A 25,840-nucleotide genomic window follows, 5' to 3' on the forward strand; every position below is an offset into this window, starting at 1 on the left:
CATGGGCTTCACAACGAGAACAAGCACTACAAATATGCACATGGCATAGAAATGCAATTCTCTAAAACCAAATATTGTCTTCAAAACATAAGTTCACAGCTTCATAGAGTGGTAATGATGAAATAAATTATGACAGTTGATGGATTGTTACAGTAATTGTGTCCCAGTTTACGGAGTGACACATGGGACATGTCTCCGACTGAATGTAGTGGAGGTGGGATGCAGTCTTGATGAAGTTTTGACGGATGGACCCACAACACAGCAGTACTGAGTCAACAAGATCCTTATGTTCATGTAAGCAAACAGTGCATCTATACAGGCCTTGTTATTGATGCACAAGGGGAAATAAGTGCAAAGTCCTGCTGTGGAATGACCCTGCATACATACACAGATTCAATGATGTTGTGAAATGTCAGATACTTAGATGGCAGAAGTGTCATGGCGTTATGTTTAAAGAAACACTTGTAAAATGTCTTTGACAAGAAATGCATCAGTTGTCTGGAAGAATGAAACAAAATTAGTGTATAGAAGATGTGGTGTCGCTGACAAGGTGGAGTCTATCTGGCTGGTGACACACAGGATGACACTGTAGTGGGGTGTGCCTCCGGTATGTTGACAACTGATGGGAAGGAATCTGACTTGGATGTGTGTTGGAGCTGAGTTATGCATCCATGAAAGTTAAATTACCAAGTCGCTTCCCTTGCAACTGGGACAGGTGCTTGACAAAACACTGTGGATGTTGCTTATTGTATGACAGTTAACTTCAACATGATAACATATGTTTTTGGTTCTCAGAATTCGACTTATCTATGATACTATACAGTATGTGTCATTCCTATTGGAAGTTTTGTGGGGTGACCTCAAGAGGTTATGTTTGACATAAAGCATATGCTACAGTGGTGGTACTGTAGTTTTGTGTTGCAGGATAGGAGCGCTATTATAGCTTTGTGAAACGGGGCCGTAAGTCTTGCAGTGTCTGGGAGGTTTGAGCTGATCATCTGACTAAAGGCCTCTGTATTGCTTGCTGTGATGACCGTTGACAAACAAGAGACACCCTTTGGCCGGCAGCGTGTGACGATTACCTTGGGCAGTTTGAATCACAAGTATGGCCATGTTGGAATTGTCACATGATGACACTGAGGGCATAAATCCTTTTCATGTGGATTGTTTCTATGTTTGTCGTCAAAGAAACCAATCCTTGTGGCTTTCGTCAAACTTATAAATATCTGATACATCGGTTATTTTCTCTTCAGCACACATTTACCACCCCATCCCCACAAAGCTGGAACTGTGAAAATCCTGGTTTAGAGTTGATCTTCAGTAACCAACCCTTGCGTCTAAGAGGCAACAAATTGGTTCGGGTGATCAGGCTCTCTGACTTGGTTGATGTATGTCGTATTTCCATTGTGTAGATAGATGCTCATGCTGTTGATCTCTGGATTGCCTGGTCCAGACTCAATAAACTACAGACCGCCGCCATATAGCTGGAATATTACTGAATGCGACACCAAACAAGAAACCTACCAACCAGCCGCGAGTCTCACACGCCACCACAGTAAAATGCCAAGCTCACTCAGATATGTCTTCACTTCATATATTAAACACAAGAGAGTGACCGTGCCACTTGCTGAATATAAAGATTGGAATTATTCCATTGTTTCTTAGATCATGTCATACTTTTACAATCTTCATACTGACAACCCCCTGCTAGAACAACCATTACTCATATTTGAAGCCCCTGGGGACACGTATTCCCAGACTCTCGGGGAGTGAGTGAGGGGAAGGGATGATTGAGGTGATGCCCCAGGCTATTCATCATGTTGATAATGTTTGGCAACACAAACTAGGATGGTGCATCATGGTGTAACGATATCAACTGACATTGCTGTGACAAAATGTAGCTGTCAACAGCACTTGTGGATCAATATAGACTGACGCCGTTTGGACGACACTGACCTGGCTCAAATGAATTCATTAGTGGACAAAACGGGGTTTTTTTTATTGATGGATAGATCGGTTGGTGAAGCAAGTTCATAGATACGTACTTCCGTAACAATATCGTAATGGCTGAGTGCGTAGCTTTTATTCGTTTCGGGGTGTGTCTACATTCTAAAGACCGTATTTGCCTGCAAGGGAAATTTTGATCGGTTCTTCTATCAATCCATATTTTACTCAATCGACAAAATAGTTGATACTTAAAAATATCGGGATCTGTCAAAATATATAAATAAAAAATATATTATTCTCTAATATTCGGCTGAAAATGAAATCTAGGGTATCTTAAATTGGCCAGTGAAACTTTGACCAATCATTCTTTGGAACTACCTTCTTTATCCAATCAACTTGTAGCTAATTTTATTCTTCCATTTTACTACAGACCCCATGGAAAACAAGAAAACACTGTAGAACAATGGGTGGTTGATTAACGCCACACTCAGCAATATTCCAGCTATATGGCAGCGGTCTGTAAATAATCGTGTCTGGTCCAGTCAATCCAGTGATTAACAGCATGAGCATCGATCGACGCAACTAGTATACGATGACATGTGTTAACCAGGTCAACTAGCTTGACCACCAGATCCCGTTAATCGCCTCTTACGACAAGCACGGGTTACTGAAGATTAATTCTAACCTGATCTTCACGAGTCCTATATATCAATAACTTACAAAGATCACTGCCCAAGAACACCGTCATTCTAGTTCTCCCTGTAGTCGGAGACAGCAGTTTCTATGTGGGGATCTACTTCCTGTGTAATCTCCTACGCGTGGCGGATAACGCCAGAAGTGGAGATGTTCATCCGCAAACAGAAATGAGATGACTTTTTGTTCATTAATTTCCGGAAGTTAACCCTAAAGGCAATATTTTTTTATTGTTTCCAGTTTTCAAAATGCGATTACTGTTTCAGGGCATTGCCTTCCACACAAGAAAGATATTTGTGTTGTCAGGATTGTTTTATCTCGAGTTGTTTGACATCACTATTTCATCCAGAGAAGGCCTTACACGATGATGAAGTTTTGTGCCCTGTTGACTGCTGTTTGTGTTTTGCACTGACGTGAGTGCATGCATCCATTCATATCATTATACTTTTTTGAAATCACTCGTCTTTTTCATTTACTTCAAATGAAATACTTAGATATTTTCAGTAGAACTAGTCGTTAGGGTGGGTATTAGGCCTTAAATTTTATGTTAGATATAGGACATTGGCGGCATAACAGTTCGTGTACAAGCGCAAGGTTATACTGCTGTAGTCAAGAGAGAGTTTCACTTCTTGTCTGCTGAACATGGGTCGGCCTAATGATCCTCTCGAATCCCCGATTACTGCAAATATCGCAAAACTATTTCAGTAAACAATCTATAAAAGCGACCCATCCACAACTCTGTGCTATATGGACTTGGAAATATATATTCCGAGCCTCGTTTATGAATTACAATAAAATAGTGATGATACGGGGCGTTCGAGCGGAAATGAGCGTGTCATACAAATCAAAACACGGAAATGCACCGGGTATAATATTTGTCACTGCTGCATATATTAAGATGTCTTCAATTTGTTGTTTTGAAAGTTTGACATACGTCAGGGACTGGCGCTGCTGCAGCCACATGGCATGACGTAAAGGCAGAGTCATCCTGTTTCACTGAAACCTGTAAAGGTAGAGTGAAGTCATCCTGTTTCCTACAAACCTGTAAAGGCAGAGTGAAGTCATCCTGTTTCATACACACCTGTAAAGGTAGAGTGAAGTCATTCTGTTTCATAGAAACCTGTAAAGGCAGAGTGAAGACATGCTGTTTCCTACAAACCTGGGCCGGTGGGTTAGCCTGGTGGTCGCGCGTCAAGCCGAAGATCCGGGTTCGTTTCCCTACATAGGTATAATGTGTGACGCCTATTTCTGGTGTCCCCCCGCCGTGATATCGCTCGAATATTGCTAAAAGCGGCGTTAGACCCCAACTCACTCACGCTTGCAAAGTTATGTGCGTTTTGAATCTTTTATCGAACAAGGTAACAGAACAGATTTTGTTTACTTTTAGATCTGGTGGGTAAATCTGTGGAAGGTATGCGTAATTGGCTATTTGACAATATCTAAACTACATCAGATCATTTATATGTGACTCAAAATTAACTGCTTTGCCTGACCCCTTGTTTAGATTTTGAATACAGATACATGAACCACTTCAATATGGCTGTTGTAGCAACACGGCAGTGGGGGTGGGGGTGGAGTGGGGGTGGCGTGGGCGTGGGCGTGGGCGTGGGCGTGGGCGTGCGCTACCTGTTAGTCACGTTGGTGGTCGCCGATCTACCGTGGCCTATGACAGATGGCCTTGAAACCAGCATTCTGATGCCGTAGAAACATTGATTGGTTCGCAAATCTAACAGGACCCAAGCTCCACGCGTTGCTTTAATGGCAGGAAATTGCAGGTCATGCACTGTGTCGGTTCATTTGAGCCCTATTAGATGTCCTTACCACGTGCATTAGATTACTAAAATAAATAGAGAAACGTGTGCAAGGTCGATGGTGGAAAATGTCTGGGTACATGAAGCTGAAACATTGCCGTTTGTTTGTTTTAAACAACAAACAAACAGGTTAAACACTATCGGGGACCAAAAAGGAAGCCACTGAAACCTCATGGATGACCCTCGTCTGTCTCTCACATTTAAGAGAAGAAACGAAAATAAGTCTCCAACAAATCAGTTTGATAAATCAAATGATGTTCTATGGTTGTTCACAGCTGTAGTAGCAATCTTCCAGCAGTATCATGGCGGAGTCTCCAGTCGCGGGCTTCACACAGTGTACCCAAGAGGGGATTCGAACCCAGGTCTTCGGCTTGACGAGCGGACACTTTAGCCACACGGCTATATCACAGCCCCTTGGTTTCTATGACTTTACTCTTCCTTTACGTCCTGCACCCTTCCAGGAGCTAAAGCCTCTGACAAACTTTCGAAACGTTATGTAGCAGGCATGTCTCCCAACGGGCGAAATGTCCTGAAGGCAAACTGATATGCAGTGATTTTGTATTGGTTTACAGTGACTCACAGGCTAAACGCAAACTTCTCTCGCATACAGACTGGTCATTTTATCTCTGTTGCGCATTCCAGTTTGTGCTACAGTTTGCCTGTTATTGACTGCGGTGTGTTTTATGTCAAAGACAATCCACCATTATCAGGACCAAGAACCGTACGCAACACAACTAATTTCATTCGTGAAAAAGTTGCGAGACATTAGTTGCCAGCTGCCCAAGCAATATATGAGAAGAACTTGTCAATGATTTTTCAGCTCACAAAAAGAAGTTAAAGTGAAACATTCTCAGCGAATTAGACACCGCTAAGTGAGGTAACAGGTTGAACCGTGGAAATCAATTCTTGTTTGATATTAAGATGGAAGATAAAAAATTGGGAAATTGGAGAGATGCATCGATTAAGTTGCTTTTATTAAATACATTCTGTAATGGAAATGGGCGCTGCAGGAATGGGAGAGTTCCTGCAATTATTGCTCTAAGGTGATTTGTGATGCTGGAGATTTGAACAAACACCTCCGGGGAGTATTTCATGAAGAAAATCAATACAAAGCTGCATGTTTTGTCTGTTTGGCTTTAACTGACATTGTCACAGTCGCATTAAGCGCAAACATTCAATCAAGTTGAAACTCAGTATGACGTTTCCGTGTTTTTCCACGATATTGAAATAGAAGTAACTGAAACCTGTTCACAGCCACAAGAAATATGTGCTAAAACAAACTTGATCGAATGATTCTGTACGCTGAACGTGTATCACTCGCTGAAGAATCACTCTAAAATGTTGATGACACCGGGTGGTTGCAAGGGCGACCTGGAAATCGTTATCAAGTTTTCGCTTTTTATCACGATATTGAAGTGGAAGCGACTAAAGAAACCCAAAATAAATCTGTTCTGAAAGCAGACTTGACCGTAGGGTTCTACGTGTATCGCGGGTTTATCAATCACTCTCAGTTATTGGTGACACGATGTGTTTGCAAAGAAGGGAGTTGATCTCTCATGACCTATGTGGAGCATCACAAACACATGCAAAGGCAATGCCAAACCGGGAAATAACGCCACAAGTCAAACAAGGTGATAGTGTCAAATATAATTTGTGTCACTGGAGCATCCAGATTGGAATTGTCATCCACTTGGCTTCCACGGGATTTGCACATGCAAGGGCAATGTCAAACCGGGAAACAACGCCACAAGTCAAACAAGGTGATAGTGTCAAATATAATTTGTGTCACTGGTGCATCCAGATTGGAATTGTCATCCACTTGGCTTCCACGGGACTTGTAACCTGATCAAACAACGTGTAAGCAATAGACTCACGTGGGGCTGTTTGAAATTTCCAACATTTGTACAAAGTGTGAAGCCCATTTCTGGTGTCCTCCGCCGTGATATTGATGGATTATTGCTAAAAGCGGCGTACACTCAGTCACACTTTGGAATCTTTGTAGCAGCTCGATAGTACCTTATAATTTGTGAAATTTACACACCGAGATCTGTGGCAGCTGAAATATTGCTCGACATGAAAGGGAAGTTGACTACTGGGAAGTTATTGTCCTTAGTTCTACCATGTGTGTTTGTCGTCTAACAATCTAAACAGTTATGTCCCAAAGGCATCAAATTCAGGTGTTTCTCTCAGTGGAATTAGCTGTTTGTGCAATGGATCAAAAATAGAATGTTAACTCCAGATGATAATCAATTTAATATCCCCCGAACGTAACCTTGTTTGCTTGTGTTTTGATTGAACTGGTCAGTTTTGCTCGAAATTCGCCTCCTCAGAACTCTCGTACATTAGTTGAGGTGCGAACACTTTAGCCACTCGGCTACTTCTGTGGGTCTTGAGATCGGGTTCGAGTTCATGTACATCATGAAAGCCATTCTCTGTTGTACCAACAAAAATTATAAACACTGGGGCAGCATTAAAAAAACATCAGAAAAAGCTGGAACTGTTACGTGTTTAGAAAGGATGTGAATGTGCAATTTGTCAACTCCTTCATAAAGTCGTAGTGTGGTTATACACGGTGCAGTTAAAGGCACGGGAGGGCTTTGATTCACAGAATGTTATCATCAGGATTCCTAAACTAAAAAAAAACCCAAAGAGGAGCGTTCGTCAAAATAATACTTATTCGTTTGTATTGGTATTTGTATTTCAGAGTGGGCAATATGGTAAACCTTGTTCAAGGGCTTGGCCACGTTTCAAATGCACGCATGTAGTGCCTGACTCCGGATAGACTTATTAGCACATCGTGTCAGGTAACCGAAATTGATGACATAGTCATTTAAGTGTTCCGTCGCATTAGAGAGATACACACTCTCGTGTCTGACAAAGGAAACACATGTGAACAGCGTTCCACGGCAGTAATGTTCAAGTCCTTTCTGACCTGTAACCTTCATTAATGGCACGGACATTTCAGCGCTATAATGTATATTTTGTCTTAATTTCAAGTTGGTTTCACAATGTCAGTAAACTATGTGTTCGTGGTTTATTCATCTGTTAGACAGATGCATTGTCCGAAATGGCACAAACCGACACCCACATATACTACAAACACACTCACACTCACACATACCATCACACGCACTGACATCACTAACATACTAATATCAATATATCCATGCACACATAATCACACGCACTGACATCACTAACATACTAATATCAATATATCAATGCACACATAATCACACGAACTGACATCACTAACATACTAATATCAATACATCAATGCACACATAATCACACGCACTGACATCACTAACATACTGATATCAATATATCAATGCACACATAATCACACACACTGACATCACTAACATACTGATATCAGTATATCCATGCACACATAATCACACACACTGACATCACTAACATACTGATATCAGTATATCCATGCACACATAATCACACGCACTGACATCACTAACATACTGATATCAATATATCCATGCACACATAATCACACGCACTGACATCACTAACATACTAATATCAATATATCCATGCACACATAATCACACGCACTGACATCACTAACATACTGATATCAATATATCAATGCACACATAATCACACGCACTGACATCACTAACATACTGATATCAATATATCAATGCACACATAATCACACGCACTGACATCACTAACATACTGATATCAATATATCAATGCACACGTAATCACACGCACGCAGAGAGAGAGAGAGAGAGAGAGAGAGAGAGAGAGAGAGAGAGAGAGAGAGAGAGAGAAAGAGATAGGGGTGGGGGGAGGCACACATTCCTCTATTCTCCCCATCGTGGTTGCACTGCCGACTTGTAAACACCACTTACGTGAACTTGGAACGGGTTTCTCAAACTGATCATAGTGGTAAGTCTCAGTGTGGAGGAACTTAGACCCGTTTGTGAAACAGGGTCCCGATGGTTTCAATGTATGACATCACAGCTGGACGGGTCATCGTTCCACGGCGTCCTGGGTCGATTCTAAAACCCTGTCCTTATAGTTTACCTGGTCCAAGATCGTTACAGTACCAATTCTTCTGATGCTGGCAGACTTATAAGTTATCTTTCCGGACGCTGAAGAACATCTGTTCTTTCCTCGATCATCGTTTGATCAGATATAAAACACGTTACTATCGATTTACAAACAGCTTTATCATAAACTACAGGTTTGTTGAGCAATATTGCAAAGCTAGCACCAAAAACAACAGCTGTCACGACTGAACCACCCGTTTCGTGTCCTCAAAGCAGAAAACGTATCAGATCCCATTTATGACAGCTCACGTACTGAGAAAGCCCATATGATGTTGATTGGATGAACGAGTTCGTGGCTGAGGACGGATATTCAGACTGGACTTCGTCTACCTCGCTAAACACGATAATTCCAGACTGGGGTTTCACTATATGCAACGATAACAGAATGACAGATCGTCTTTGACAGTGCCTGCAGACAAGGCGGAACCTAGATGTAACCAGTCCTGCCAATGTTATCAACGAGTATTGATGTTGCGCGTGACGCGCAAACGCTTTTACCCGTTACATTTTACACGACACAGATGATGAATAAACCCATTTAGTTTTTCTAAAGTATAAATAGTTTGGGAACTGGAATCACGAACTGGTCTGTAGTGGGGGACGTTTGAGTCGATGCTTTCTGAGTGTATGCATTGGTGACATGGACGCTCATTAAATCTTGTTTGGTGAGGGACCAGGGGCCTGTGAATAATTCAAGCAGTAGAATGGGGGTATTTGAATTAATTATTTGAGACGAAAAGTTTTTGAGACAGACATTTGGTAATCTGACGGGGACGTAACACAGTTCATTTTTACACAAAACACAATGTTATTTCAGTATACTTAGGGAACGATCTATTTTGCTCAAAAACAAAACAAACACACAACAACAAAACAAAACAAAAACAAGTGTTATAGCATCGGCTGCGACAGTTAATCCCGAATTAACTTTCATATACCTGCCGTTTAAAAAAAGAACAACAAAACAGAAATATCACACACACACACACACACACACACACACACACACACACACACACACACACACACACACACACACACACACACACACACACACACACACACACTCACACTACTGCAAAGAAGACCCCTATCCCCCCTCCCCGACCAGCACACCCAAAATGAAATTATAAATAATAATAATTACAACAAACATCAAAACTCGAACAACAATATACATTCTGATTTAAAAAATCAAAGGAAACAAAAACAAACCAAGCAAAATCACAAAAACAACAATTAAAAAAATAAGCCCCGAATATCAAAATGATCATCTAAAACCCAGGAACGAACATTTGCTTTCCTAAGTAAGACTGTGAATCGCCAAATAGTCTCTAACAGTCGTAATTTTGTGTCTGCTTTGTGTTGATACAGAACGGATGCGCCAATAACTCACAATTACAGTCAGTTGCAATATCCGCGCTGAGCTATATGCGGCAGCTCGGGAGAGCCGTCACCTTCACCTTCCCCGACACACCATCCACCAGGGGGCGCTGGGGGCGCTGCACCGATGGAACACAATCATTTGGAATTCAGAAGTGTTTGGCACCTGGTGAAACAGCTACAACAGACTTTAACAGGGAATAATCACCCGCTGAAAATCACGGTCATTGATAATATGCGGAAATGATGTTACGAAATACTTTCTTCATTTTCATGTCTTGATGAAGACTTGCCACACATTCTAGACTTGCATGTGGTATGTTTGTTTGAGAGTCTGTCTGGCAGTCAGATCAAACATTTAATGGATGACACATTTGCTGGTGCTTATTTGACACCCTAAATGTTTGCCACATTTCTTTCACTATGTTGTAATGGAAATGGAAGGTTTTAACAGCCATCGAAGGAATATATTCACACATGATCATGTGGGGAATCGAAACACAGTCTATGGCGCAACGAACCAACGCCATGTCTACTGGGCTACTCCACCTACCATTCACAGGCGACTGATTCTCAACAGCTACAATAACTGAGGTCGGGTTTTACGCCGTTTTCAGCTATGTAAAAGCAATATTTTAAGGACACCAGGCTTTGCTTCACACATAGCACCCATTTGGGGGATCGAACCCGGACCAATGACCGTTTTTTCCAACTATTCTACCCCACCGCGACACTGCAACGGAGATCGATACAGGCTGATTATATGATTTCCCGAATAGTCTAGTATGTTTTTTTCGCTTAGGTTTTTTTTGTTTAGGACCCGAAGTCGTAGCCAAGCAGAACTGATCGCCTGCCTTTCAAATCAGTGTCCAGACGTTTTGGAAAGTAGCGTGTTTATCTTCAGATAAGAGTACCACGACTGAAAAGGAATTACAGAAATGGCAAATAATTAATAGTCAATAAAACAATTCATCGAAAGTAACATTTAAAATAGATGATTCCGCGAAAGCGTCAAAATCAAATTGGAATTCAAAACCATGTTTTTTCTCTTTTGTTAATCATCACAACAAGACGAACGCTAAATTCCATTTAAGTCTCATTTGGTGCTGATTAGAATGACGATTCCCCAGAGGCCCAAGCTAACGCAGACTCACTGCAGCATGTTCCGGGACATACTGTCGACCCGGCTACATACAGTCATCGTATGACCACATTCGGCGTCCCATTTCTCCTTGCTGTGCCCTTTAAACAAACCGCCATTAGTAGGATGAAGGCGTGCTATTGGTATTCTCGTGAGACGAGATTTGACGGGAACATGCATCATTATGGAAATATGTGTCTGCACTTCAAGGGATGAGCTGCTACTACCTAAGTCGTGTAATAAGCGCAGGTGGTGGCATGCGTTAATTGAATTTACAGTGCAGTTTAGCTTCAAATGGAACTAGTTTGGCTTCTCTTCAGAAGCGTATACTTTGCTATAAATATCTTTTACAGAGTTTAAGAAAAGCATGCTAAAATGGTAGGCGATCGGAATTCTAGCGAAAAGAACGTTTTTATTCTCACTATTCAAAATAACAATCAAACTTTCCACTTCAATGCAGTATTTTTGACCAGATTGTGGATCCGTTGTGTACAGAATCAAGGTTTCGTTAGGTATGGATGTTGTTTTACGTCGCAATCGGTGTTATTCCAACTATATGACTGCAGTCAGTGAATAATGGAATCGAAACCAGACAAGCCAGTGATCAACAGCATGAGCAGCGTTCTACACTATTAGGATACGATGACATGTGCCAACCAATTCAGCAAACCTGCCCACCCGATCAGCTTAGTCGCTTCTTACGACAAACATGGGTTACTGAAGATCAATAATTCTATCCAGGACTTTCACTTGTTCACGAGTCAGAGACCTACTTGCATCTTTCACCCTAGCATGGCTCAGCGAGAGGTCTGTATGTTCTTCGACACTGCTCATAATAATATCTCATCTAAATCACGGTTAGGTGTAAGTAACCTACTTAGGACCAGACAATTCCGTGAGTGGCGTCAAAAGCATCAGTTGTGATACAGTGACCTGTAGCCTGACCATCCTATTCCGTCTAGCAACAAGTGTTTGTTGCTGAAGACCATCACGGATCAAAGATCTTCACGGGTCCAGCGAGAGGTTGCCAATATGTCATCAGCAGAGTTTGGAAAACGTTTTCTGTAGACCAAGTCAACAACACAAACCCAGGATCAAACCAGGCTTTTTGACATAGATTCCAACTGCCAATCAAGTCTCTGTTCATTTGCCATCTAGAGTTCATGTTACCACTGACAATCATCTTCGTATAACTGATATGTATCATATGCTACCAAGTGTAGTTCCGGGTTTCGCAATGGACTAATTCCAGGCAGACCTAGTTGTGCTTAGAGAGTAGAGACTGGGGAAATCACCGATGGTTGAGTGTAACGTTGTCTGGTGGTATCCTGACGAACGTCATAAGAGCTTAAACGTTAAGAAACATAAACATGCACGCACGCACGAACGCACACGCACACACACGATGTGTGGTTTCGATTTGCTTCACTGGAAGGGATCTCATTGCAGGAACGATGTCAACAATATCAGCAAGTACTGGACAACGCGGTCGTTCATCATTTTTATGACCATCCCCTCATATATCATGCCCCGCCATTGTCCATTTGTAGAACAACGTCATTGAAACATAACCATTGCCCTCGAGGAGCCCTTATATACCCCATCGAAGATCATTGGGATAACCTTTGCCGGTACAGCTCCTCTCCTATTCAAAAGCAAAGGATCCCGAGACTGTGAATTTGACATTTGAGTACCAGCATGAGAAGGAGACTCAGGTGCGAGGGCTGTCTGCGCCAGGTACTGTTCCCCTCAACGTTTAAGCAAATTGTTGCCAAATTTCAATTTCATATTTTTTCGTTTTTAGGTTAATAAGAGTATGTTACACACACCATTTTAATCGTGGAATGTATATTTTCAAGCATATACTAGGGCGGTGGGGTAACCTAGTGGCTATACCTTTCGCTCGTCTCGCCGACCAAACTCACTCCAAGCGGCATAACACCAAACTCACTCCAAGCGGCACAACACCAAACTCACTCCAAGCGGCATAACACCAAACTCACTCACTCAAAGCACATACGGCAACATGTTTTTGCACGCATAAATCGAGTTGCTGATCATGACCTGTTTAATCCTCACGTGTATAGTTCCAGGTCCAGACATATTGCAATGCCGATCAGATTTAGATATACAATCGAAGTCAACAGGTGAACGTCGTTACCTGTATTTACCTGTCCTTGATCAACAGGTGTGACATGACACGTGCTTCATACACAACCGCGTTGTACATGTATCTGGTCAGCTGGTCGTCATCAGTGCCAGTGACCACTCACTGATGTGTGTCGCAGGTATTGTCGGTCACTTGTCATAACATGTCAGTTTGTCTAGCGGCTTGTCGTGCCTTCATTGATAATTCATAACAATAGGAATTTTTGTCAACCTGTTTGTGTCATGTTGAATTATGCCCTTACAAATCACATTCATAATAGATGAGTATTATAATTGTCTGTAACCTTTTAAATGACTGAGCAATATACACACATGAATAAATTTTCAACATACATCCTCAAAACGGTTTGCTTGTTTGATCTTGTTTATCGAACGCCTCGCCTCGATTTCTGAGTGTAACCAATATGTCCGGATAAACGGGATTTAACTGTATGTCCATGATTTTGTTGTATTTTATATAATGGTTGATTGTGTCCAGCGAACTGTGGGTAGTATCTCTCCGGCATGCATAAATTTTGAATATATTTACATGTACATAAAATACTAGTCTGCCTCACAGTCCCCGAACCGCACTCTTTTCACTACAGCCAAGTCCTCTCTGCAATACTAAAGCTCTAAATGTAGTAATTCTAGATTTACTCAGGTTCTCAATCACTGGTCTCCCTGGGTATCCTTTTCAATTTGTATGGGTTAGTTTGTTACTAGACTAAGCATGAGTCTAGCAAAAACATTTGTGACGCATTTATTTCATGATATACAGGACCGTCTCTCTTCGGTTCCACGACCCCGTGACGTCTGGGTACACCTGCACTGAGTGTTATAATATGCATGGTAATATGTAATCGGTACTGAAGTAGTTCCTCAGACTTCCAGTTCGAGGCGAAATCTGCGTAATTTGGCAAATTACGAACAATTCATCACATGGGAGTTACACAATATATTTTATAAGATACCAAGTCAAGGTGGGAACTCATTCTGTAACACATGATGTAAGAAGAAGGCTAGTTAGTGCTGTCACAAGGCCCTTGCATGACACTAATGAAACCAATCTAACGGCATTAAGATAAGATGAAGTCTCCTGCTCGTTTCTTACTTTAGAAAAATAAGGAAAGTAGGCATAAAATGTCATTCACCCTCGACAACAACGTCGGAAAGGCATAGCTTTATGGATTCATCAGTATCTCCATGTATTGATTTTTTTGTAATTAAATGATGTTACGAAACTTCCTGTACAGAAGGTTTGATAAATATCACCCTGGAATCCAACAATGAAATGACAAACAAAATTTAGTCACTTCGCTGTAAGAGTAGTTTTAAAAAATAGTGTCCAGGGTCAGAATGGTACGTCTTGCCGGTGTCCTAGCAACGGGAGGTGTAATGTGAGATTAGAGGCCGTAGTTAAATTAAGTTCCCTACCACTCTTGGATGCTGAGGTGTTGACAGGTATACACGTGCTATTCGTGCATAAAAATCAAAGTTTTTTGTAGCCTGTTGCACGTCAAAATTTTCAGAGTCATATAGTGTGTGTCGAGTATGATAAGTCAGAACATGCCCCCTGTAACAGTTCTTTCGCCATTCACCGGAAGTACTATAATCTCGAAAAGTCCCGTTACCTACTTCCGCTTCCTATATAGTGGAAACGTCCACGGGGTTGTACACAGTAGTACATTCCAGAACTCTGTCTAAATATAGCACAAGTCTAAATATAGCACACCCCAACACTATAACTGAACATGTACACTGTACACTTGGAACATTGCCAAGCGCTAGAAATAACACAAGCAACAGTTAATATATATAATCAACGTGGTCAGTTGTGTTTTATAGAACTAGACAGAATCTGATTCTATCAGACTGGCTAATGTTTCTATTATATTGATTGTTTATTTGTCCGTGAACAAACTCCCGTCGGCGGCTATTTGCAGATTACACATGCAATCCATTAATGTATGCATATCCTGTTGTCTGATGGATAACTGCGATGGCAGACCGGTGCACTGATAAATGGAAATAAGTGCAAAAAAGACGAAACGATTTACTTAATGCTAGCTGACACAAGTGACCAGCTTCAGACTATTGGGGAATCACTCTCGCTGGGGAGACGCCAAATTAGAAATCATCATCATTCATAAGAAAAAAAAAGAGACCCCCCCCCCCCCCAAAATCCAAAATCGATTGTACAACTTTGCCCATATGATGACTACATGTATTTGTTTCAGATGTGTTATAACTGTTCCACGGTGTATGTGAACAAATCCAGTCTGTACAAGTGTGTCTGTTTGGAACTTCCTGCACATGTTCCATTTGAAATGGCGATGGGGTACCCTAGTGGTTAAAGCGTTCGCTCTTTACGCCTCAGACCCAACTTCGATTTCCCACATGGGGAACATGTGTGATGTCCTGGTGTCCTCCGCCGTGATATTGCTGGCATACTGCTCGAAACTAAACTCAGTCTGTAACTATTCGCTTTTATATTTAAAAAGAGGTAAATAGTGCGAGGGATCATATCTTGTTCTGGACATATCTGATCGCATTAAAAAAATGTGATACTATTCTCATACAAACTTATGAATTTGGATTCACTGAGCAAGTCTAAGTATGAACACCAAAATTCATTTGACGACAATCCGATCTAACACGACTACTGGTGCACGTGTAACGCAAAGTTTACATTTTTCACGTGCAAATATCGCCCGCATATGCGGTCAGCTTTCTATATCGTGACTGATGATATAGGGTTGCCGTATCTAGGCCTGCACACAACGTTTTGGTGGAATGACTGAAGAAGTGTGTCACACGAACACAGACCAGTCACTATGACTTGGTCTGAAACTTGGATGTTCCCGACACAAGTGACCGGCTTCAGCCCCTTCGGTTGGGGATTCTAGCTTGCAGGTGAGACGTCAAACTTATAATAATTACATGTTTTACATACATGTAACATGTTAACAGTTAGCTGTAATAGTGGCATATAGCGACATGTATTATATTAAATATGTTGACAACCCGAATGAGGAATCCCAGACCATCCTACCGTTGGTTTTGGAGTGCCCGTAACTCCTTTTCCTCGAAGGCTGCTGAAAATTCATACTTTCGGGCTCCTTTAATTTATTTCATGATAAATTAAATGTGCAACAGACCAACGGCCTACATATAATCCCACTTTGCAAGGCACTTTCTTTTGGTATTGGTATGACATCCTCAGCTAGAACAAGCTATCTTGCAGGATTTGTTTGTTAACGTAACACTACTGTAGCTTCACCGACTTCCATCTGTAGATTATCTACTCTTGATTAGACCATCCAGTGATTGTCCTATAACCACTGTAGGTGGAACACGATGTCATGCGTTATCCAAGATGGTGAACCTGACCACTCGATCGTCGTGGGCAGGACATGAAATGGATGTGTATTCATGGATCCGTTTGTTTTTCAGTCATGTCGCTAGTTCCAGTTCTGTTGGTGATCGCCTGTGTGACGGTAAGTCTAATAATTTTAGTATTTCATTCTCTATGACGTGATACAACAGGGGTTCCAGACCAAACTAATTTGGTGATAAACAGGTAATGACTTTCTGGCCTCACAGTAATGACGTCAATAAAACCACCACGAGGTGTATGTGAACGGGAAATATCGAGATAAATGTATTCAGAGATTTTATTAAAATAACTTCGAGGCAGTCGGGTAACCAAGTGGTTAAAACTATGGCTCGTCAGAACCGGGTTCGAATCCCTACATGATTTAAATGTGGGAAGCCAATTCCTGGTGTCCCCCGTCGTGATATTGCTGGAATATTTCTAAAAACAGCGTAAAAATATATTCGCTCAGATCTTTACATTTCAAATGAAAAACAATTACGTCATCACAAAACTACAGCATACTGCTGCTTCACTTGAACCCACACGTACGCAAACACGCGCGAGCAGATATGTAAATATGATCAAGAATGAAATTGCTTGGACCAGTGATTGACATGAGCAGTTCCATTTGACACGCATCTAGTTCGCTGTCGGTTCTGAGGTAGAATGATCGATCACATCTAGCCTCAAAATATTTAGACTGATAATTGTCATAAACATAATTGTTTGAATCGGAAGTTATAGGACAGGCCAAAAAAATTTATGTATTTAGTTTCTACTTTATCAAGTTTAGTGAGAAACTCATTTCTCAAAAGGAATTGGTTTTTCAGTCGATCTTGAACTGTAGATACCTACATACTTTTTTCTGCACAAAGTTTGAAGTTTGAAACGTTATGTTCGTAACTTGAATACCTGTACGAATGTTTTCAAGATAGGTGTTTTAAATGGGATAAGTCTGTTTTCAGTGTTTTTCCCAGTAGTTCGTTGATGACTGGTTTTGTTTTATATGTGGATCGATGGAGAATACCGCTGGGCGTTTTATAAACAGATCAGTGCGTCATTAGACAGCGTAGGAAATTCCCGTTTTGGAGGGGTCGCCTGTGTCAAAGCGTGACGTGATAGACGGAAAATGGATGTCGGCCACTGTATTGTGACTGACTCACATTAGCGTCATGGCGCCGACGGGAAGAATCATTACTCGGCTTGAAAAAAACTATTGAAACAAGGTTTACATTTAATGTAGCTCACAAAATCGCCGATTAAACGTAATTTACGGATTTAATACTTGTAGGTTAAGTCCATTTCTATGAGAACAATAATTTCTGGTAACTAAATTGCTTTGATACAACTATTCAATTCTGAACTCCCGTACTGGGAAAATACAGCACATTGGAATGTACAACTAACGCCAAAACACCACGCAGCACGTGCAACATTCAATATTGGGGACGTAAAATTTTGGGGACGTGGCACATTGTTTTTTCTGCTACGTAACTGTTCTGTCAAGTCATGTTACACTTGAAACAAGCGTTGTCGCCTCAAACGCCTGTCTGTATGGAAATGTTTAGCTGTAGCCGACTATATCTTCGTTTTTGCAGAGTGTCTGGGCTGCTATACCCCCCGGCTACATTTTGAGATGTAAGTATTCTGCCCAACGTACTGGAAGTGCGGAGTTGAACATGCACACGCACTCGTCAAGCTAATGTCTGGGTTCCACATGGGCACATTAAACCCAATCAGTCAGTTTTACACTATTTCAATTAATGAATTTTCCACTTAAAAATATTAATATATGGACACATTGATAACGTAACCCACTTAAAGGTCACATGCAACAAAAAAATCAAACATAATTAACACATTTATCACTTATTCATGACATATAATATACATTGCGGCTTTTAAAAAAACAAATAAACAAAATTATAAGCGTACAATCGCGATTCAAAAGTGCAATATTTTGTACTTGGGCTTACTTCCCTCGAAACGAAGCCCTCGGGAGACCGAACCCAGTCGTAGCGGGTGGATATGCATTCAAGTGTAACGACGGTTTCCGATTGGCTGTTTCATTTGCTGATATGCTGAGGGTTCACTGTGTGTACAGAAAGATGATCTGTTTGATGGGCATTTTAGAAGTGCAGCCAGTCACAAGAAAGTAAGATTCTGTATGGATAACAACTTCTTTTTGTGTACTTGATGCGTCGTTTCAGTATGGATTCATATACTGCTGTCTAACCAAAATCATATACACTAAAAGAAGTCGTTATCCATGAAGAATGTAAATAGAGATGTTGGGTTTGGAAAATACATGTTCTCTGAATTTGCGCTCGATCCAATCAAAAATCATGTCAGTAAAGATGGTAAACTACTGCGTGGCTGGAAACTGTCATTCGTCCAAGTACAAAGCAGGACTTGAAACTGACAAGAGTTTGCGCCAATTTCCGTCAGATCCAGCCATCCGAAAAAAATGAATGTAGTATGTTTGCAACCCAGACATAAAAACATGTCATGTGTATGCCTAATTACATAATGTGTCATAAATCAACTTATTTTCTTTGTTGTATAGTCTGATAGGTGTTAAGTGGTCAGTGATCGAAGCTGTGTATTGCATGTTGTCTTTAGCAGACAGGCAGGCAGACATATAGGTGTGAATAAACCAGACACTGAGCTTTCTCTGTGACAGACTGCTTACCACAATCAACAAGTTTTTTTTACGTAACGAGTAGATTATTTATTTGTTTGTGTACACAACCAAGATTAGACTACTGCGCATGCGTTATGGACGCAGCGCAACACAGCATTTGAATTGGCATTTTTTATGATTTGTTTCGGTAAATGCATACCGAAAGGTACCAGAATCTGCAAAGTTGTGTTTTACGTTGCATGTGACCTTTAACTCGGCAAAGAAACCATTTTACCTGTGAAAAATTACTCGTATGCGACAGTCGTTAAGACATGAATTTGATGCTACCAGTTTGATACTGATAAAATGGTATGAACAGTGTATGAACATTTGAGCTGAACTTGTAACCAGTGATAATTGCTTTTCCTCCAGACGTTTCCTTAACAATCCACTGACAAGTGTATTTTCTGCAATGGAGAAAATGAGTTAGGTGCATTTATAGTAATTGTCCTCAGTGGCGTTTAATTGTCCCCTTTTTTTCTTCTGACCGGCTGTGTTTTGGGGGGTTGACTAGTGGTCAATGTGCTTGATCGTCAGGCCAAAAACAGTTTCAGTATTTATCGCCGAGTGCAGAACATTCCGTTTCTCCACCCAGCATGCCTGACATTGCTTTGGCTCTTGGAGCTTACAGCCAACGTTCAGTGTAAAATGAGCTTCGTGTTAGCGCAATGTTCATGTCTTTTTTGTGAGTTTGAAATGTCTTTTGCCCAGTGACTTCCAACTGCGGAAAGGAAAATGTCAAAGGTGCCGAAATCGCCATAGTAACAGATTTAGACTTAGCGGCCAATGCAGCCTGTGCCAAGTCTCGCGAGAACTTCACCTCGACTGACGGAGTTAACTACAAGCTGACAGTCGGATACCCTGGTCACGGCGCTCATCCCTGCATGTTCCAGGTACTGGGAGACCTTGAGAAACAGTTTCACAGACATGAAAAACTCAGTTTATGATATCAAGAAAGGAAGTTTCAATATGTGTAAACATCACCTATTTAAAACGCCGTGATTACTTACAAGGGTCTAGTGGTTCAGGCGTCTGCTCGTCACACTAGGACCCGAATCGATTCCCTATATGGACACAACGTGTGAAGGACATTTTTCCCCTCCACGATATTGCTGCAATAGTGCTAGAGTGGCGCAAAACATAAATAACTAGCTCTTTTCTTGCCTCACCTCTTGATTCATGAAAGTAAGCTCATGAATACTAAGGCTGCATAAATGTTTCTCGGGTACATTTTTTGTCAAAAGTGACGAGGGCGGTAGGACTTTTGAAAAAGCTCTGGTAGAAAAGTGGCGATGGAGGAAGACGTGTTTCCTTTTTCTCTCAGAAATACAGCTTGTAAAGTTTAGCACTTCTTCATGAGTTGTAGATTCAGTCACACTTTCCTACACTCATTCTTATAGTGGACAAATATTTGATCGGGACGCGACAAAGTCAGAATTATTTTTAAAAAATGGCAGTAAAAAATAGTTACGCGCACAATAAGTGACGCGCCTATGCCCGAGAAACATTTCTTATTTTTATTTAGCCTAACCAACCATGTGGTTAACTATGTAAGGACATGAATGTATTTGGCATCCCTGAATCGTTTCTATGTCAATACACTCGCTTACTTTAATACAGGGCACTGATTTGTTTCCACAGCCAATTAATGTTATATCAGGTATTGGCCAGTATTAATATACTTTTGTGGAGTTGTGGTATTATGTCTAATGTCGCATGTTAACATTTTACTCTTTCCTTAGAAACGGAAAGGTGCCCGTGTGTACGTCTTGAAGGTGTACGTGTCTTACGGACCTCCGGGTACTGCCGTACACCACAGTCAAGAAGAGTACACCGTCACGTGCACGTTCGATCCAAAGAATAAGCAGCTCACCAAACAGCTGAAGATCGGAGCTAGGTAGTTACCGGTGATTGGTCAATTTTTTGTTTTTGAAAACATGAGAAGTGAATCGGGAAAGCGAATGGTGCCAATGGGACGTGGCATAATGGTTACACTGGTCCCAGATTTTCCACCAGTGTGCACGTACATGTATCAGGCTTAACGCCATGTGACGGTTATTAGGTCGCAGCCAATAGCTGGAACATTTCTTGCCTAAGGCAATATTCATTAAGTTGTATTATGGGCGTCAGAATAACTGGACAGCATTGACGATCAGGATTAAAATGGTTGTTCAGTAACCCTCATTCTTGTAAGAAACAACTAACAGGCTCGTGGTTTCAGTCTCGCTGACACATGTCATCGGTTCCCAATTGCGTTGAGCGATGCTTATGCTGTTCACTGGATTGTCTAGTCCAAACTCGATTATTTACAGACCGCCGTTGGATAGCTGGAATATTGCTGAGTGCGGCATTAAACAACAAACACTTGGACTTTAGGTACATGCGCATTTCATATTAAAGTTCTCGTATTGTCCCATTAATTCAATGACTGTACTAAAGCCAGTTTTATGATATTTGCAGACTTGACTTCTTACGGAACGCCATTCTCTAAGCCCAAATCAGTCGGAAGTTAGAGAAAGGAACATTCCATATTTCATGTTAAAGATTACGTAGGTCAGATTCAGTTGTATGCCGCCTTTCTTTAGGCTCTGTTACCCGTCCTTGCGGTGGTATGGCCTAGTGGTGAAAGCGTTCGCTCGTCAAAGCGAAGACTCGGGTTCGATTCCCCACATGGGTACAATGTGAAACCAATTTCTGGTGTCACCTGACGTGATATTGCTGGAATATTGCTGAATGCGGCGTAGACCTAACCTCACTTGGTAAAAGACACCCGTCATCTGATGGGATTGACAATCTCACGAAAGTAGTTTCAATCTGATATTTTCAGCCGGATGGCACCAAAGGATGTGCAGTCATGGAAGGGGAAGAACACAAAGGCCTACATTCGCCTGCTGCTGGTTGACGTCTTGGGGCGAGACATGCATGGTCAACGGCTGGCGGTAGGACGCAAGGTGCGGCTGAAGGCCTCGGCTACAGGTGAGTTGTCCCCCCCTCTGATACTGATTAATATTGATATATCCAGCTGAATGATTTGTTCTAAAAGAAATGGACGGGTTGTTGTACTAAGTAGCGCAATAGGTTTGAACCCAGTCTGTTTTTCTTTTCTGTTTTGGGCGTGTTTGATAGAAAACGAATCGTTAGACTTCAAAATTCATTTCCTGAAACCACAATATATCAAACTAAAGCATATACAGATTGTAAAAACGTTAAGCATCCAGGTATGTACATGATTTCTTCGTAGGTAGTTAGATTTGTACATGTAAAGATACACGAAAACGTCACTCGAACACTGAACAGATTGAGACCAGATATCATGCTGCACGTAGATAGTGAAATCCGCAAAGGTACACGAGACTTGCACAATTCAAGTTTGATGGCACGTCATTACACGGCAAACATGTTCCCCACGTGGATACAATGTGTGAAGCCCATTTTCTGGTGTCCCCCGCCGTGATATTGCTGGAATATTGCTAAAAGCGGCGTAAAACTAAACTCACTCACTGCAAACATGCACTGTCTTGTCGAAAGAGGCAACTAACCGATCGGATGGTCAAGTTCGATTCCCAATCGCGCAGATCGATGCTCATACTGTTGATCACGGGACTGTCTGGTCCAGACTCGATTATTTAAACAGCTGACATTATAGCTGGAACATTGCTGAGTGCGGCGTAAAACTAAACTCTTGTAATGAGGGGGAAATTACCTTTAATCTCGTGTCACGTGCTCTTCTTTCACTGTGCATCGAAGAAATGGAGTTGCTTTTAGGGCAACCCAATATTTCGTGTGGACAGCGCTTCACCTCTGTCTTTGTCGTTGTCAGCTCATTGTAACCGCTAATGTTAATTCGAACCTACTTGATCACTCATGTTTTTCACGACATTGCAGGTACTGCTCCCAACGAACGCGGTCTGCGACCTGTATCATGCGACGCTATCGGGATAAACACAGGAGCTAGGTTACCCCTGATCAGGTCGGGGTAAGTGCACGGGTGGTTGGGATAATCAGATCAGGGGTAGCTGATTTGGGGAGAATTGTATAGATTCAAAACACGGAAGGAAAGTTTTCGTGATCGATCTGCCTTTTGCTGGTTGTCGCTTCCAAATTCTTACAAAACTGACTGGCGGCATGTGTAAGTGATTTTGGAAACAGATAACGTGAAAATATAACCTGGAAGCCCACATTTTGTATTGACTGGAACGGCTGGAGTTTTCTGAATGTTGTGCCTGACGTGTGAGGTATTGGTTGGTTGTTTAACGCCGCACTGGGCAATATTCCACCCCTTTTGGCGAAGGTCTGTAACATATAGTCTGATCCAGTCATAAACAGCATCCGCATTGATTGGGATACGAGGACATGCCAACCAAGCCAACAAACCTGACCACCTGACCGTCGGTCGTCTCTTACCGGAAACGTGGGTTACGCAAGACAGTCTAACGCTGATCTTCATTGGTCGTCCCTTGTGTTAACCATGACATGTGACCAAGTGATGACCATGTCTGCCAGGGTCTGTAGAGACATTTGTTACTGTGTGCGTCGTCTTGAATTCATGGACACGGCTAAGATTGACATGCATTTTCATTTGTTCTTACATATCAGTTCTTTTTACCCTTACCCTACTCTTCACTTGTCAACTTAACCTCCAGGTGCGGTGACGGATGGTTCATTAAAAAGAACAAGGGTTTCACCACCAAAGGCCTGTCCTGCTACAGCCCTTTCTTCAACGCTTTCACCTTCCCCAACAAGGAACCTATTCGGTTTCAGTGCAACTTCACTCTCTGTGACAGAAACTGTAACGGGGTGAGTCTCAATCTTACGGTATTATTTCAATGTTCTTGTTGGCGCCTTTGCGAAAAGGTGGGTTGGTACAGGTGTGCTAGTTTAGGTGAAGACATGGTTTGATTCCTGTTATCGAGATGGAGGTTCTTGTCCTGTCATCTTGGCGGTGATGTAAGCCTGCGAGTGAAGCCTTCGGTTGTCATTTAAGGTCCGGTTCGATTTCCTAGGTCAAATGCCTCGCCTAGATACAAATATTAAGTTCGATTTACTTTGCCTTTGAAAATACTGTCATGTTTCGTGGTACCTACGACTGCAAGGCAACGTTTGGTGTGCCAGAAATCATGCAGGCAGATCAAATTCATTTTATTTAATGCGATAATCTGACTTCCGACAGTTCAGATAATAGATTGCAACAAGTAATTGTCATATTTTGAGCAACCTTTTGTGGTAAGAAATTTAAACATAACATTTTTTTCACTGCTGTGAACCTGACTATATTTGTTGCCTTTGCGTCCTGAATAATGTAACAGAAGCATTGTCAACATTAGAGGTGCTGGATCTTACCAAATCATTCCTTACCATTTACCAGGACTCTTGCGCTGTAGCCAATGGAAGAAGACGGAAATCCACATCCGGTAGGTTAGGTTCTTCCTGTCTGGGTCGGTGGGGTAGCCCAGTTGTTAAAGCGTTCGCTCGTAATGCGGAAGTCCGAATTCTATTCCCCACATGAGTACAATGTGTGAAGCCTGTATCTGGATTGCCTCGTGATATTCCGTGAATATTTCAAAAGGCGCGTAAAATAATGCTCGTTGTTTATCCTTTGCACGATTATTAATAAGAGGCAGGGACCCGTGGGTGGAAATCAATAAAGAAAACAAAAGATTGCTGTTACGGCACTTACTATGAACGCCGCACGTGACTCTCTTTTATCCAGTGTAGTTAGATTAAAAAATTGACTCCATTGTGTTTGTAACAATGCAGTGTGGACGCGACAATCCAGTGAGGGACACACTTGAGATCTGTCTGCAGTTAAGATACGATCGCACTCCTGAATCTTGAATGCACGCAAGTCTTTAAGACGGACGTTAGTCTGACTGATACAGACTGAGCAACCCTTTCACCTATTCGCGGAAATGGGCCTACGTTTTGACAGTTGACATGGAATCGCCAAATATCAAAAGTTGGCCACAAATAAGGAGAAAAATCTCAAGTATTGGTTACCCTTGATTGTACCCAGTTCAGTTTCCTGATTCGAATTCATAGCGAGAACTCGCACGGTTACCTTCTTGATTAAGCTTTCTGAACAGGTGTTTATACACTCTTATTCTATATTTCCAGACGAGAGATTCATTCCGGCTTGTTCTGGTTTATATTCTGAAGAAATAATCGACAACCGGAAACATGATCAGCTTCTGTGGAGACAGGCGTCCGTTCATGCTTGGGTAGCCAGGGTGTACATTTGGACGCCAGTAGTGATGATGATGGCATTGACTGTTCTTACAGCACTCGTAGGAGTTATATGCGCGTGCGAAAGGCGGACGAGAGGGTACAAGTTGGCACCGAAGGTCAATGTATTGGCCAGGAGGCCTTGCGGTTGCACTTGGAATGGCCAGCCAGATTTCAGATGTTGCGATGAGGGATGTATATGCTCTTGCCATTCTCAGAACAACACAAACAGCTTTGCACATCTGGACACGGAGAAACCATGCACAGTCAAATTCCCCAGGGGAGGTAAAATACCTTCTTACACCAGCCACAGTGAAGTGTGATTGTTGAAATAAAGTTTGGGTTTCAGATAAA

At 41.8% G+C, this 25,840-nt stretch overlaps 1 protein-coding gene across 1 annotated transcript; it reads left to right on the forward strand.

Moving 5' to 3' along the window:
• Positions 1–15,442: 15,442 nt before the first annotated feature.
• Positions 15,443–25,840, forward strand: LOC137265411 (vitelline envelope sperm lysin receptor-like). Its single transcript, XM_067800808.1, has 10 exons — positions 15,443–16,118; positions 16,659–16,702; positions 18,180–18,219; positions 19,976–20,157; positions 21,007–21,161; positions 22,092–22,240; positions 23,150–23,240; positions 23,908–24,061; positions 24,630–24,675; positions 25,379–25,840. The coding sequence occupies exons 2-10, from the start codon at positions 16,661–16,663 to the stop codon at positions 25,807–25,809; spliced, it is 1,290 nt and encodes a 429-aa protein (XP_067656909.1). The 5' UTR covers positions 15,443–16,118; positions 16,659–16,660; the 3' UTR covers positions 25,810–25,840.

Source organism: Haliotis asinina, chromosome 15 (assembly GCF_037392515.1).
Source record: "Haliotis asinina isolate JCU_RB_2024 chromosome 15, JCU_Hal_asi_v2, whole genome shotgun sequence".
NCBI classification, from domain to species: Eukaryota; Metazoa; Mollusca; class Gastropoda; order Lepetellida; family Haliotidae; genus Haliotis; species Haliotis asinina.

Bases quoted from the DNA above. Each gene is read 5' to 3' on its own strand.
- LOC137265411 (XM_067800808.1), top strand. From the start codon at position 16,661: ATGTCGCTAGTTCCAGTTCTGTTGGTGATCGCCTGTGTGACG. The intron at 20,158-21,006 runs GTACTGGGAGAC...CTCTTTCCTTAG, and splicing joins CTCATCCCTGCATGTTCCAG to AAACGGAAAGGTGCCCGTGT. The intron at 23,241-23,907 runs GTAAGTGCACGG...CTTAACCTCCAG, and splicing joins TTACCCCTGATCAGGTCGGG to GTGCGGTGACGGATGGTTCA.